At 40.2% G+C, this 16,561-nt stretch overlaps 1 protein-coding gene across 1 annotated transcript; it reads left to right on the top strand.

The window, feature by feature from the left end:
* The first annotated feature begins 3,350 nt into the window (after positions 1–3,350).
* CHCHD7 (coiled-coil-helix-coiled-coil-helix domain containing 7) lies at positions 3,351–7,455 on the top strand. The gene is made up of 3 exons (XM_056854293.1): positions 3,351–3,445; positions 4,876–4,974; positions 7,275–7,455. The coding sequence occupies exons 1-3, from the start codon at positions 3,392–3,394 to the stop codon at positions 7,377–7,379; spliced, it is 258 nt and encodes an 85-aa protein (XP_056710271.1). The 5' UTR covers positions 3,351–3,391; the 3' UTR covers positions 7,380–7,455.
* The last annotated feature ends 9,106 nt before the right edge of the window (positions 7,456–16,561 follow it).

Raw genomic sequence — 16,561 nt, 5'->3', positions numbered from 1 at the left:
TGGTGCAGGGGAAGTTTTGCCGCTCTCTAGAGGCACGTTCCCCCCCCCCCATCTGCGTTCTCAAAACTGCGGGGGGGGGGTTTATTTTTGAGCTTTGAGAATTTGGATGGGGAAAGGGGGCATCTAGAGAGCGGCAGATCCCAGGCAAAACCTCCCGTGCGTAAATGGTCCTGGCCCCAGTTGGCTTTATTTGCACGAATGCTCAGAGCATGGCGGAATTCGCAGCGCTCCAGAAGACGCTTCAATCTACCACCCAGTCTGGATTGAAGCTGGAGTGGGGAGGGGGCCTTTAGATCGCAGGTGGCAAGCGGGAAGCTCCTTCTCCATTCCTCTTGCCTAAACACCTCTTATCTCCAAGTTGCTTTCGTGAGTTACAGGGAATGCAGCTTATCCGGCATTTGGAGGGGCTGTTGGTCTCCCTGTGGGCTTCCCAGGAACATCTGCCTGGCCACTCTTGGACACGCATTGCTGAATTAGACCCTCTGGTCTAAAGGGGCTGTCCTTATGGAGCAACAGGTGGCCACGACTAATTAGTAAGTGCTGTATGCAACAAGATTAACGCGAAACTTTGACAGAATGTAGTGGCTGGCTGCACACTACAAGTTTGGAGCTCTTCCTGTCAGTGTAAATAATTCTTTCCTGAGGCTCTGTGTGACCTTTCACTTCCAGGAAACAACTGAGTCTGTGTTTAAATTCTCCCTTTCGATCTGGTATTTAGCTGTTACATGTTAAGACAGCTCCCTCTAAACAATAAAATATATTGGGGGGTTACTAGGTTTGGAAACCTAAAGGGGGAGGTAGTTATATATTGGTAGTTTGGTTTGATCCAGCAATCTTTCCCTCTCAGTGTCACTTAATTTATCTCCTTTCTTTAGTCCCTGTACCACTTTGCTTTTGTTCATGCAGATCCACAATCCCCAGCTTAGCCTTTTAGGTGGTCAAAGGGGACCCCATTCTCAAATTTTCAGCAGGTGAAAAGCTGGTTGGATCCAGTCCCATATATTTCAGCTTTTCCACTCAATTATGATAGGAGCAGACTTTAAATGTAGAGTAGTTTGTTTCAGGTAGCCGACTCAAGGTTGACTCAGCCTTCCATCCTTCCGAGGTCGGTAAAATGAATACCCAGGTTGCTGGGGGTAAAGGGAAGATGACTGGGGAAGGCCCTGGCAAGCCACCCCATAAACAAAGTCTGCTTAGTAAATGTCGGGATGTGACGTCACCCCATGGGTCAGGAATGCTGGTGCTTGCACAGGGGACCTTTACCTATTAGTAGGGAGAAAAAACTTGGAGCTGTTACTGTCAGAATCTGCAGCAGGAAGTCTGAGAGAAGTAGGTAACAAAAGCCCTACTACTTTGTGAGGAATCATAATTTATTAGTGCCAAGGAATGGATTCTAAATTGCTAGTAAATGGTGCTTATATGTGACACACAGTGTCATTCCACCATTTCCCATGGTGGGAAATGAAACCGTTTATTTTCTTTGCTCTACTTAAATGCTTTCTATCGCTGAAATGTTTCTTGCAGGCTACATGACTAGCCTTTCCCCCTTGTACATCTTGAGAACAGGTAAATGCAGTGGTATTCCCATGGGTGAAGGCTGTCCCTGTGCAAGCAGCCTAAACTTTCATGTCAGAGTTTACTTAGTACACAAAAACAGCCTTGTAGGTTTCAAAGCTTCTACCACTGCTGACATACTTAATTACTGCCAAAAACATTTTCACAGGTGAAGGCAGCAGGAAATATTCTGGTAGTTCTAAACAGAAAAAAAAAAACAGCCTGGGGCCAGTGGTTGTGAGAAAACTTGTTGTCTGCACGTTACTATTAATGGGTATTTTAAGAAATCAAATTTTAACATGGGTAAGCACTCTAGACAGGTGTTTGGATTTGATCCCACATTTGTAGACTTACACATTTCACTAAATAAAACCATTGCTCTAAAGGGAATATCAAGATTTGGTAGTGAGCCATGTACATTCTTTAATTGAAAAAAAAACCCACCCATGGAGTATCAGTTATCAAAATATGGAGTCTCCTTAGCTATGAGACTTGTGGTGCGATCATAAATACAGTTACACCATTCTAAGCCCACTTCTCTGAATGCAGAAGGGTGTAAATCTGCTTTGGATTGTGCTATAGATCTAGTAATGCTAAACAAAGAGCTTGATCCAAACTGTTATTAAACCTATATGGTTACTTGAACATCTTAAAATTAAGTATTGTAGTTTCTTACTAATATTTGTATTTTAAAGCATTCAGCTTTATGCAAGTGTTTATATATTTTATGAACAGTGTAAAGCAAATTAAGCAATATACATAAGGATGATACTCTGAAATGAGAGGGAGAACGCTAGGTTCTTGATCGTGGAAGTACAGAATGTGAACATCTCGGAATTTGAAATGTTTTTCCTGTTCTACTTTAGCCCGTCGTGTGTTAAAACAATATGTATTTTAAATTGCGCATGAACAGTCTTCTTGTCTGAAGACTATCTTATACTGGTTGTACATCATAAGAAAACGGCAAGTCTGCCATTTCTGATCCTGATCATGTTGGTCCCAATGCACGTAGAAGGCTACCCTCTTCCCTCTGTCATGTTGCAGAGTTTCTTGCTGGGACAAGAACTGATCTTTCCTGTAATGATCTTCTGTTGTTGCTCTTTACAAGTGTGTCACTTGCACCCAGAAAGAGGAGCAAAAGGATTGCATGTAAGTATCCTTCAAATTTACATTAATAGGCCTCTCAGAGGGAAAAGGGAAGACAGGACCTTCAGTTTAATGCTTCTAACTAAGCCCTTCAGTCAGCAGAACCAATTTGAGTTCCAAGGGAAAACCGATTCTGTCCCCATTATTAGAAAACTCAGAGGGCTCCATTTCCATGTTTCCATTTTTTACTAGTCTGAGTAGGCTGTCTAACATGCTTTTAAAAGCTGTGGTTTAAAATATTTAACTAAATTTTTTGAAAGAAAAACTATTTCATAAGAGGTTTCTTCAGTTTTCTTAATTTCAAGTCTTGAAAAAATGGCAGGAGTGTTTTCTTCCCTGAATTATCCAGTCTTTTACATTCGTAGGTGGGAGTGATATGCCTGGAATCAGTATCACAGGTGGATAGACTAAAGGTAGCTAGTTATGCAATGGGGTGAAGTGGCTTACTCCCCAAAGTCTGTTTCATTCATGAAAATTCTAAGTTAGGAATCTTGTGACAGTATTAAATGCTAAACTTATTAGTAGAGCTGAAGGCATGTGTGTGATTTATAAACGTTCACTACTTTCCATATATATTTCAGTAGGAAATCAACTTGTTACATTCTAACTAAAATGGATGGTGTTTTTGTTAGGAAACTGTCAAAGCCACCTTCTTCTAGTTGCTGTCTTTATTTTGAAAAAATACACCTTCATGTCCAGAAAACAACAACGACTTCGAGATGATGATACCAATCCCTGTGTATTGGTAAGAAACTGAAATTTATAGTACTGATAATAACTTTTCAGGTCTCTTTGCTATATTCAGTAAGCTTTTTTTCTCTTTGAAACAAATGTTTCTGCAAGTGTTCACGTGATGTATTGTCAAAAGGAAGCTGTAGCTTAATGCTTGCAGCTAAGTTTATCCTGCTATTAACCTGCAAGTAATCAGGCATTTGCATTTTTCTTTGATAGTGCTGTTTCAAAGTTTACGAGGAGGTCAACCATTTGGAGTACAAAGGACATAATCATAAATAATGATCCAGGTGTTTTGTGCTGTTTAAGTCATATTGGTTGTCTCTCAAGAGGATATATATTGGAATTTTAGCTGAAAATATTAAATCATCAAATTGTTTAGTATCAAGTAGGATTAGTTGTATTTAACTGAAGCAACTGGCCCAGTTTTTTTTAATGTACTTTAGAAAAGTTGAGATACTGAGAATTGAATCCTCTCTGTTTATACAGCTGTATCTGTTAACCTGTATGAAATTTCACTTTTTATTGTGTTTGGGACATAATACAGTATTTATCATTTTGACTTGTTTAATACATCAGCTTGTTATGATAGATGCAATACTTTATACAAATCTTTAATTTTGCAAATCGATAAAATGTTTTCGTTTATGAGCCAACAGGCAGGCACCTGTTTGCATTTATTCCTGTACAATGGTTAAGAAGTTTGTTGGCGTTTTCAAAAACAATGATGTGGACTCCTTAACTCAAATTTCCCTCCATTCCTTTCAAATACAGTAGAGAATCTAAATATACATTCAGCTGGAGATGTGATGTGTTTCTAAAATCCCATTTTATGTGATTTCAGAGGAACAGGAGGGCATTAAATTACAGCTCATTTAGCCTAAGACACTTTAGTACAATCTAGCAAAAAATATGAAACTCTTAGACTTTTTTGTATACACTGTCAGGGTGATCTGTTTGGTGAATAAGTTTATATTTCATACCAATAGCCCATTCTTCCATGAAGGGGGAAAAAGTAGTATGTTCCAGTTAATGCATGGAACATATCCTGATCATGGATGATGTTTCAGGTTTTTTAAGTTAGGAAAGTAACTGCAGAAAGACCTGTCTGCTGCATGTGTAATGGTGACTGTAATTTAGATGACCGAACTTGCTACCTAAATCTTAAAAACTGCAAAACACGTTGGAGTCCCATCTCAGCAAGCTCTTCATGTGCAGCCTAAACCCAGGATGTTTACTCAGACAAATATCCCAGTGAGCGTAGCACACTATGCTTTTTGCTACATGTGCTTGGGATTGCAATCTTGGTGTTCAGCAGTATTTCACTCAGTGTGTACAGCATTTCTGAAAACTGATAGTGAAATTTAAAGTATGAATAGTGAAATAAAATTAGATCTTTGGTCCCTGTTGTCTCTTCAACTGTAACTTCTTGTCATTTTGAAGGAAACAGATGCTTCTAGAAAATGTATGGAGAATAATAACTACAATAAGGATATGTGTACCAGCCATTTTTTAAAATACAAAAGCTGCAGAAAATTTTGGGTAGGTATGCTTGAGAAATGTTCCCCATTAATTGTGCTGGGATGATCTTGCATATGTGTGGTGTTCATATCTGAACTTTCAAGATCGTGATGGCTACACTTTTGACACTACAAGATAGAAAAACATTTTAAAAACTAACGTAATAGTCATCTTCAGTGTATACCAACAAGCTAATTAAACCAGTATGGGTATGTATATTTGCCAGATATGCAGACAGGATTCTATCCAGTGGGATTGTGGAACTAAATCAGGTTTTTCAGGACCTGGCTCAGTTTCGCAGGGCCTGCAAGACTGAGGTGTTCCACCAGGCCTATGGTTGAGGACAGTGATGGCTCCATTTTAGCTGTTCCCCCTGCCCTTCCTTTCCCTTTTCCGTTCCTCTGCCTCCTCCTTGTTGTCCTTCTTGTCTGTCCTCCGATCATTAGTAGGGGCGTTGCTTGGAATTTTGATGTTAATGCTGGAAATTTTAATGTTTACCTATATGTTGTATGGTGTGTCTTTTTTAAACTGTATGCATTTTATTGGTTGTTAGCCCCCCTGAGCCCAACCTTGGTTGGGAAAGGGCTGTGTAGAAGTCCAATTAATAAAAATATAGTAATAATAACATGTAACTACGGTCTAATTAAACAAATCATAGCTAATTCATCTAAATTTTAGGGTGCAGACTGGAATCTAAAGTTAGGTATAGAGCTGGTTTATCAACTGTGGTCACTCTAAACCATGGTTTTGTGTTACATAGAGAATGGTATCTTGGTTTAATCCTTGTTTGTTTCCTATCAGCGCTTCTGAGTGGCGTGGCAAGAGTGGCTCAAAATGAAACTACTCTTATCTAGCTCTCACTGGAATCAAGCTTGTCCCTGCCTTCAGTTCCAAGTTTGCCTAGCAACAGACTTGTCTCTTCATCCTGACTTTCTTAAAGACACAGAAAAAAGAAGGGGGAGAAACCTCTGATAGAAGATAGAAAAAAATGTGCAAAGCAACAGAGGTTACAAGGTGTTTATATAACAATCTATCTCCTTTTTATAAACTAGTTATATGTAATTATTGTGTGATATTTGTATCAGTTATATTTGTATGTTGTTGGATTCCAAGGTTACAGTCTGAATGAAGAAGGATATCGAAACGGGACACTTTTGTTTTCTGATTTTGCTCATTATATGTATACTGTAATACATGTCTCACAGTTTCTTTGAACCTTTGTTACTATTGTTTTGTATAATTTTGGAGTAGTTACAAGTTGTTAGATAAACGCCTTGTAACCTCTGTTGCTTTGCACATTTTTTTGACTCTTTAAGACACAACAACTTGCCAGGTTCTTTCGATGCATCTGTAAGGGAAATAAGAAGTGGAGCCTTGTCTATCTTGAATGCCTGTGCTCCAGCAACATAGCAGTTTACATAAGCACCTTGTTTGTACTCTAGGTATGTGGCAGACACATAATGATGCATGGAGACGGAAACATGCCAGGGCAAATGAGTATGACTAGGGGAGGGGGTGAGATCCACTGTCTGCTGAAAGCCTATTGTGCTCTATAGAGCAGAGACAGGATACTTGGGATGAGTGTTTTGGTTTTCATGTGTGGTTTGCACTGAAATTGGCCGCGGTAGTTTATTTTCATGGAATCATAGAGTTGGAAGGGGCCATACAGGCCATCTAGTCCAACCCCCTGATGAATGCAGGAGCAGCCTAAAGCATCTGCGTTCATAAGAACATAACATTCAAGGGGTTAGTATGAAAGCCTTGCCAAATTTTTGCCGAGCTTTGAATGGGAATGCAGGGGTGACTTGGTGTCTGACTGTCATTCTGAAAGTGGCCTTGAATTTCCCCATCATTCTATTGTCACTGGTCAGTGATAAACAAGTCCCTGGTTTCATTAGGAAAGTGAGTGTCTGTTGGTTCTTTCTTTCGAATACGCATACATATATGCATTCATTGTAATATGTGAACGGCTTATGAGGCAAGCTAGGATAGCAGCTGGGTATCCATCAGGAGGCAGAAGGAATAGTGACAGTGTTGAAGGCAGGATTTTCACTGATCATCTCTGAGTTGATTCATGCTTTCACTAAACACACTTGAAATCAAGCATGATTTTGTGCTATGTCCGAACCACCCCAGTGGCTTCTATTCTGAATTAGCTCAAATGTTCCAGCTCAGTGGGTTGTTGTTTTTTAGCAAAGTGATTTTCTTCCTGCTAGCAAATGCAATCTGGGAGTCTGATAATTAAAGCATTTTAAAATTTATTTTCCTAAAAATGAAATGAATTTAAATTGGTATTAACATACCAATTCTTGTATTTCTAGAATGGGATCATGATACAGAGACGAAAGGATGGAATAAAGCCAGCTATGCCTACAGCGGAAGAAAGAACAAAAATCCTGGAATCTACAGGAATAACACCATATTGATAAACCAGTGTTACTGGTTTAAGATGTACAGTGGTTTTACTGTAAATAAGATGTTCTGGAAGGAATATTGAAAACTACCATTATAGAGGGACAAACGGTTTTGCTGTTATATTCCTAAATTCTCCTATATACTATTCCTCTGAACTGTAATTTAGGCTGTTGCCTCTACAGGCTGTTTATATGGCAGCTGAAGCAGAAATGTGAAACTTTGGCTCTATCAAAATGAAGAGATTCATTGCATGTTGGAGAAACTTAGTAATAAATTCTGACCTTTCTGTAACAATGCTTACTTTTTTTATTCTTAGTGTTGGGAAGTTGTTAGCAATTTTTACATACTCTCTCCACCAATGGCTGTAGACGAGAACAAAGTTCACCTGTAATCCTGTTGAAAGCAATGGCTTTTGACCGAAATAACTCTTCATAGCATTGGATGTTCACACACACAACCATGAAGCTAGGTCCTCACCTAGGCAATAGCCGTGTAAGCCAAGAGAATTATTTGGCAAATGTATAGGAGTCGATGAGGAGCTCTTAGTATTTAACCACTACTGCCCTTTTATCTGTATGTTGTCTGTGGGACAGTTGTGGGCTCAGTTCAGAGGACATTTGAAATGAAGGGGAATAGCTGCTGTTTTTCTGCACTGCAAACAATAGTAGAGGCTTTGGAGTAGTGCTCTAGTATCCTAGTTTCCATGCTCCCGTGATCCTCAAGATAACTTTGGAGGGGATTGAATCTAACTCCATCTTTTGATTTTATTTTGCTCTTCTTGCACAACAGTGGCACAAGGTACAAGACCTCCCTTTTATACAGACACCTGTGTGTGTATCCAGCACTGTGTGTCATGTAACTTCTATTAGGGTAGTAGGGAAGATACTACTATCAAACTGGATTTTCTGATTGAATCTGCCCAATGCTTCATTCATGCCTGCATTCTAGATTAGAGTATAAAGATATATCAACTGCCCTTATACGAACTCTAAAATGTACTGAATAAGTTACGACTGGCTGAAGTGTGTGTTAAAGTGCTGTCAAGTCACTTCTGACTCATGGCGACCCTATGAATCAATATCCTCCAAAACATCCTATCGTTAACAGCCTTGCTCAGGTCTTGCAAACTGAGGGCCGTGGTTTCCTTTATAGAGTCAGTCCATCTCATCTTGGGTCGTCATCTTTTCCTGCTGCCTTCAACTTTTTCTAGCATTATGGTCTTTTCCCATGACTTGTCTTCTCATAATGTGACCAAAATACGATAACCTCTGTTTGGACAGTTTTGCTTATAGGGAGAGTTCAGGCTTGATTTGATCTAGAATCCACTTATTACTCTTTGACAGTCCACTGTATCCATAAAACTTTCCTCCAACACCACCTTTCAAATGACTCACTTTTCTTCCTGTCAGCTTTCTTCATTATCCAACTTACACACCCATACATAGTAATGGGGAATATTATGTCATGAATTAACTTGATCTTGCCATCAACACATCCTTATACTTAAGAATCTTTTCTAGCTCTTTCATGGCTGCCCTTCCAAGTCTCAATTTCCTTCTGATTTCTTGGTTGCAGTCTCCCTTTTGGTTGATGATGGAGCCAATAGAAAATGTGTAGCAATTTCAATTTCTTCATCATCGACCTTAAAGTTGTGTAATTCCCCAGTAATTAATTTTGTCTTCTTGATGTTCAGCTGCAATCCTGCTTTAACCTTCTTCAGGATATCTCAATGTTAGCTAAATTGCTCGGTTATGATATTTATTTGGGGAATAGCGAATCAATAGGCTATGGGCATAACCTGCAGGATCTAACCTGTGTCTACAGGAGTCCAAACAGTGATTCAAAGAATAAAGCAGAGTCAATGGATTTAGTTTCAAGGATTTACTTATTAATAATATGTGCACAAGCACTCAAATATCATGTACACACCAACATACAGAGCCTAGGAATCAAAGAGAGAAGTATAGAGACGTCTGCTAGTGTGGTAGGCCTTTCGATGATGGGAAATACTGCACTTGTCCTGAAGCGGAGTTGTCCTGGGTTCCGTGGGCTAAAATACTATGAAAGTTGGGTGAGGAAGGGGGGGTTCCCGAGATTCGACCAGCGAAACGGGAGGGAAGCATGGTCAGGCTGCGCAAAACCCAAACCAACAGAGTGACGGCGAGTATGCCAGGGGAAGACCTAAGGTAAGATATGGACTGCGGGAACCCCAGTTATACCTTTCTCCGGGGGCGGGGTGATTGGATTGCCCCTTCGTGGTTCCCATGTAAAACAAAAGGACAAAAAGACTAATGGTTGGCTGCCGAGGTGAGGCGAGGGGGCAATTGAGAAAACTCCTTATTTCCATTGATTTGCGCAATTCTGGGAGGACCGGGAGTTGCTTGCAGATGGGATTAACGATCGTGAACAAAGGCGCACATAGCTGTGTCTGGGGCGCATCACTTTGCATAGCCGGAGAAGCGATTCTTCGTTGGTATCGCAATGTTCTCTGATGGGCTATTAATCATGCAGATGTGGCGGGGAGAGGGGGGGTGTTGACGAAAACTACGTGCTTGACAGCTACCTGCGAGATGGCTTCTGCTGGAACGGGGCACACAGGACAATGGATTCCCTCTAGTTCACTGGAGGGGTTGCCCTGGCTGTTCTTTGACTGCCGGTTTCATGGGATGACGAGAAGCCCTTTCCGCAGCGACTCAGGCTTGCCGCTATATCTGGAAAGGCGGAGGCACGCATCTGCTGGGGTTGCCATGACCAGTCCGGGAGATTGGCAACCCATTTGCTCACATCAAATTATTAATGTTCCACCAATTTTCACTCCACTTTCATCTAAATCTAATCCAGTTTTCCTTATAATATGTTCTGCATGTAGATTGAAGAGACAGGGAGATAAAACACAGCCTTGTCTGACATCTTTTGTCAATTGAAAACCATTCTGTTTCTCCATATTCTGTCCTAACTAGCCAGAATACAGGTTGAGCATCAAAACATTCAGATGTTGTAGCACAATTTCTTTTAAAAGCAACCATAACTTTTCATGCTCCAAACAGTCAAAAGCTTTGCTGTAATCTGTGAAACATAAGATTAGGGAACATTGAGGCAACGTAGCTTCATTGGTACTGCACAATATCACAGCCAAAGTAGAGGTCAAGGAGATTGTTTTAATAAAATAGGATGCAAAGTGACTAGATAAATGTTTCCTGTCTCATAATAATAGAACTGCTGATCATCTAGTGGAAGTGATAGGCATGAAAGCAAGTACTTCTTCATACATCATACAATTGATTTATGCTTAAATTAGGGTCACCAAACTCCAGGTGGTGGCTGGAGATCTCCCGCTATTACAACATCTCCAGGTGACATAAATCAATTCAACTTTGGGTCAACCCTATTCAACCATATCAAGGACCATACTGATCTTGAAAAATCCCCCCTAAACCAATGTCAGGAAGGACGGGCTGGGAGCCACACTGATGCCAGCTCTAACATGTGAGCTATGCTTTTGCTTGCTTTTTCCTGTCTCCTGGTATAAAGTCGGGGCGTGGCCAGAGGCTTCTTAGTTCCTAGGTTGTCTCCTATGGCCTTGGATGTGCTAACACTTTGGATCTAGGAGCAGCCCAAGATACAGCTAGTTTTTTGTTTGCTTTACTTAAACTTTACTTTTTAAATCATGTTTTCTGTACTATTTTAAGCTGTTTTGGGTCTCTTGAGTGGGGAATAAATTTTCTATAGAAGGTGAGTGGAGTTTGGGGTTCTATAATGGGGTGAAAATGAAAGCTGACATTGATTTTCCCGGCACTTCTTTAAAAAGTTCACATTCTGAGAGCTATAATACCACCAATTTAAAAGCCTTTTATTTACCCACTGGCTCCACTGCCCAGGATAAACTGTTTCTCTCTGTTTTTTGGGGAAGGGAGTGCTATCAAAAGCACCAAAACTTCTCATCAGTTCACTCATGTCCACTGGTCACTATGAGTACCTATGTTATGTGGAAACTGTTTTGTAAGTTATTTGAGAAATTAAATGAAGAAAGCATTAGGGTGGAATAAGATTGAGCAAGAGTAATTGGATTCTACAGCTAGTATTTATTTGATTCATTTATATTTAATTCATTTGTACTCCACTTTTCTCCCCAATGCAGACCCAAAGTGGTTTACATCATTCTCCTCTCCTCCATTTTATCCTCACCCTGTGAGGTAGGTTATGCTGAGTCTGAGAGAATGTGACTGGCCCAGCGTCACCTGACGAGCTTCCGTGGCATGCGTGAGGATTCAAACTCAGTTCTCACAGCTACTAGTCCAACAATCTTAACCCCTGCACCATGGTAGCTGAAAGCAGTTTCTCCTTGATATTCTCTCTTTTCCCAGAAGAAATTAGCTGGAAAAGAGAACGAGCTAACTTATGGAAAATAAACTTCACCATAAGGAAAGAGCATGAGATAGTTAACTGCTTTTGATTCAGGGACTGATCTGGTATAATTTGTGGAGTGAAAAAACATCAAAGGTTTTGCTGCCCATAACAGTGGGGAAAATGGAAGCCATGAGTATAAAATCCACGAAATTGCCAGTATCTGTATTCTACTGCATTATGTCTTGATAATGACACTGACATTGCTGATGTTGCTGTTTGGCTTCGTTCAGACAGACAACTAGGGCAGTGGAAGTCCTGATACAGTAGAGCAGGTATGTTCCTCTCCCTTCCAATATGAAAGTGGTCCAATTCTGCAAATATCTCATCCTTGTGATTTTTTCCTTTAAAAGGGGTGCTGCTGATAGGGCTGCCAACCTCCAGGTACTAGCTGGAGATCTCCTGCTATTACAACTGATCTCTAACCGATAGAGATAAGTTCACCTGGAGAAAATGGCCGCTTTGGCAATTAGACTCTATGGCATTGAAGTCCCTCCCCTCCCAAACCCCGCCCTCCTCAGACTCCACCCCAAAAACATTCTTCCGGGGTGAAGAGGGACCTGGCAACCCTAGGTGCTGGCCATGTGGTGAACCTGCTTCACCACTCTTGCGGCCCTGCCATGTGTCCGCAATGAATGAGGCCTGTTGGTTCAGCGTTTTAGTTTTGTATACAGAAAGCTAATGTTTGGACTTTAATATTTCTAGATCAAACCTCAGCTAAGTGCCAAATTAAACATGATATTTTGTGTAGGTAAGAACAGGTTGCTGTATCTCCACAAACAAGAAGCAAAACTAATGCATAGACTACATATTTTAGTTTCTGTGAAATCTGTAATTGCAAAGTAAACTCAGAATTAGGCCCAGTTTATCTGGGTTCGTTCCACATGTTAGCATTATCTCCATATAGACAGATATTTGACTTTCGCCATCTTCTTGAAAATTGTATCAACTGAATTAGTAGTCTTACGTAAACTCTGTGTTTCTTCTCAGATTTCCCAGATTTCAAGTACTATCCTGCTTATACCTATAGTAGATTTTCCTGTTTTGGTTTCTATAGTAAGAAACCAAAGTGAAAAGTTAATTTTTTTAATCAAATAGCGGACACAACTTTCTCCCATCTTGGTGGTATCAGTAGTTGCTTATGATTACCATGCTCCAGACAAGAAAGATATATTATGGGGTGAGAGGCGGATACTGTGGAATGCAAAGTTCAGCATTGGACTTCTGAACATATATACATTCTTCTGGTTCTTCCATCATTTCCTGGTTACTGAAGCTGGAACAATGCTTCCTTTTGTTGCCAATCACATGGTTCTCATTAAGAGGGAGCTTTGATTTTCTCTGAAAAGCAGAAGCATGCATTGAGTAAATTGGAGGTATTTGCAAAGTTCAGATACTCCCTTTATCTGAGGTCCTAGAAAAAGTAACCTTCTGAGAAGAGGTAAAGCTTGTAAGAGAGACTGACTTTCTCAAGATGAAATCAGTTTATTTTTCTAAATTAAATGTTTTATGAAGTTACACTATTTAGTTGCAACATTCAAATCACTACTGTGACACTGCCACTTTGCCAGAATTGTAGAGGCTCTACAAAGGAAGTGGTTTGAAGACTGTGCCTCTAAGAAGAGAGAATGGACTAAAAGAAATATTTGCCAAAGTCATTGGATGAGCTGAGAAAAAAAAAGAAAACTCTGAGGCCAAAGGTTCTCAGAGAGTTCCTGATTTAAGTGTAGGTTTTTGGGTCCTGTTTATAGCCCTGTGCCTTTAATGGTAAAGTACTTAAAGATAAGTATTTATCACGTGAATTTTCTTCACCACGCCCAGTAGATTTCTGTTGCAGACTTCTGTTAAAGTCCTAGGAATTGGGCCACTAAAAATGTCTTCTACCAAAGCATGGAACTATCTCAATTAGGGTTGCCAACCTCCAGGTACTAGCTGGGGATCTCCTGCTATTACAACTGATCTCCAGCTGATCGAGATCTGTTCACCTGGAGAAAATGGCCGCTTTGGCAATTGGACTCTATGGCATTGAAGTCCCTCCCCTCCCCAAACCCCGCCCTCAGTCTCTGCCCCAAAAGCCTCCCATCGGTCGAGAAGAGGGACCTGGCAACCCTAATCTCAATGAACTATATCATCACCTTGGATTAAGGTTGCCAACTGCCAGGTAGTAAGCAATCCAAATAAACACCTCTGTACCTATACCTAGGGTTTGGAAAGAAGTACAGACAAATGCTTCTAACTGCGAGTCATAACAAAAGTGTATTAAAGTAACAAATAGCCACAAAGCCAATAGAATTTACAAGTGAGTAAATTACAAGTACAGTTACAATCACTCCGAGGTTGAAGTCTTCAGTTGAAGAAGGATAAACAGGGATATGATCGTTTCAATTCATTGAATTCTTCCTCAGTCCCGTTTAATTTTCCAAGTAAATTGATTATTATGTTCAATATCAGCTCTTATAGCTTCAACATTTCTTTTCTTCATGAAAACCCTTTTAGGGGCATAAGTAGCAACCACGTTTTTCTTGCTTTAAAGATTCCAATATAAGGATATCCAATTCACACAGTTGCTCAGACAAGTTTACAATGTAACGTTCCCAAACGGGATACGGCTACTTATGGTTAAAAACGTTTAAAGCTACGTTTAAATCTGACCACAACACTTTCACCCATTTCTCCTCTGGGTCATTCAGATGTGCATTGGCAAACTGCAGACGGGCCTGTACATGTGCTGTCTTGAGCAAAGGGATCTTGCGGGCTCTGCAAAATCTCAGTCCTTCACGGCGTAGTGTGTTACCAACTGTTTTCATGGTGCCTATGGTCCCAGCTGCCCTGAGATCATTGACAAGTTCCCCCCATGTAGTTCTGGGCTGCTTCATCACCGTTCTCATGATCATTGCAACTCCACGAGATGAGATCTTGCATGGAGCCCCAGGGAGGTTGAGAGTTAGGGTTAGGGTTGTCACCTTCTCACCAAGCTGCTTGGCAAGTCTTATAGCCCAGTCCAGCCTTGTGCAGGTCTACAATCTTGTCCCTGACATCCTTGGACAGCTCCTGGTCATGGTGGCTAGTTTGGAATCTGATGGATTGATTGCTTCTGTCGACAGCAGAACCCTAACCCTAACCCTAATCTGGCTGGTTGATAGGGGATCAAATACTTATTTCACTCATTATAATGCACATCAATCTCTGACTTTTGTCTTCTGGGTTTCTGGGGTTTTTCCTGTTGGTATTCTGTCTCTCACAGCTACAATAAACCTACCATTAAAATTATGGACTGGTCATTTCTTCATCAGAGGGCAAACGGGCAAATTTAGCAGGGGATCAAATACTTTTTTCCCTCACTGTATATAAAAAATTGTTCCATCATGTTTCAAATAGTAAGCAGTTTATGAAGGGCTTTTATATTGACCTTTCGTGTTGTTTTTGGTATTTTATGATTATTCTTTTTCTGAGTTGCTTATAGCACTGCTCTGCTGATGAGTAGCCAACTCTCTTGTTCTGCCCTGGTCCTGTACTGTGATCTGCTTAAAAGACTGTTTGACCAGCACAGTTGTATTGATCCCAGGTATGCTGTCACATGGGCAGCTCGGCCTCTTATTCTCTGTTCTGTCTATGCAGCTTTCAAAGGTACAGGAACCTTGTTCCAAGAGAACTGGCAACTCCATTCATCAGATGCATTCAGAAATCCATTCCTGATACTGTTCAATAAATTGTTTCACAGCTGTCTTGGTTTTATTATGTTTTAAAACATTTATATCCCACTTGTCCGTGTAGTTCAAGGCAGCTTACAATAATAGTTAAAAACATTTAAAATCCAAAAATAAAAGAAAACCCAAATCTCTCCCCCTCCCCCTCAAAAAGATGCCTGCCAGTTCACCTGCTTCAGCACTGATTTATGCTGTGTGGCATAGATGGAAAAAATGTGCAAATTACAAAGAAACACAGAATACATTAATGCTAGAAAACCAGGCTTTTTCTTTGGCCTTGCATTTAATAAAATCCATACTGCTTATCTTAAGCAAATCTTCCAGTAAAGTATAAATAAATCATTGTTTCAACTCTGAACCATGTAAAATCATGGAACACAGCAATGTACTTGTAAAACTTTGTTTATTGTAAGGCCAATCCTAAAAAGTAAATTTTTAGCCCCCTAGCTATAATACACTCCTTTGCTAATGATATAAAACTGATCAGGAAGATGATTTTCCTACTTAAGTTTTATTTGGAGTAGTGTCTTTCAATTAATTGTTTTGGATAGAAATAGGAAACTCTTTTCAAAAGGCTACTTCAAAACCGCAGCGTTTGTTGAACATTTACTCCTGTCTTTGGATATTAACATATCAAGATGGTGAGACCAGCTACCTAAGCACAAACCAGACTCTTCCCTCCCCTCCCCACTGAAAATAAAGCAAATAAAGTATTTGTTACTAATATATGGTATACCGGATAGGGGACTGAATGTCTAATCTCCAAATGAAAAGGATATGCGGAAACATCTCAGGTGATGACTATGAGAAGGGGTACAATCTCCACGTCTAAGCCATAAGTGGATCTGCATATTTTTCTTTATGCTCCAGAACAGAAAGCAGAAGATGTTCATAATAGGCTAGAGTAAATTACCTGACTCATAGATCACTCCAGTAATATGAACAGCTGATACTGTGTTAGAATATGCTAAATTTTCTTAGAAAGAAGGTGATAGCACCAAGCATTTCAGAAGCAAGCTCTGCAGTTTAAAGGGGGACATACTTTTAAAAGCTTGTGCCTGTGCGTATTTATTTAGAAACAA

The sequence above is a fragment of the Euleptes europaea genome, chromosome 8 (assembly GCF_029931775.1).
Source record: "Euleptes europaea isolate rEulEur1 chromosome 8, rEulEur1.hap1, whole genome shotgun sequence".
NCBI lineage: Eukaryota > Metazoa > Chordata > Lepidosauria > Squamata > Sphaerodactylidae > Euleptes > Euleptes europaea.
The sequence above is the reverse complement of the archived record's forward strand: the minus strand, read 5'-3'. Positions and strand labels throughout refer to the sequence as shown.

What these genes read in the sequence shown, in the direction of transcription:
- CHCHD7 (XM_056854293.1), top strand. Translation starts at nt 3,392, where the DNA reads ATGTCCAGAAAACAACAACGACTTCGAGATGATGATACCAATCCCTGT. An exon ending in ATACCAATCCCTGTGTATTG is followed by an intron (nt 3,446 to 4,875) that starts GTAAGAAACTGA and finishes GTCATTTTGAAG; the next exon opens with GAAACAGATGCTTCTAGAAA. An exon ending in AAAGCTGCAGAAAATTTTGG is followed by an intron (nt 4,975 to 7,274) that starts GTAGGTATGCTT and finishes TTGTATTTCTAG; the next exon opens with AATGGGATCATGATACAGAG.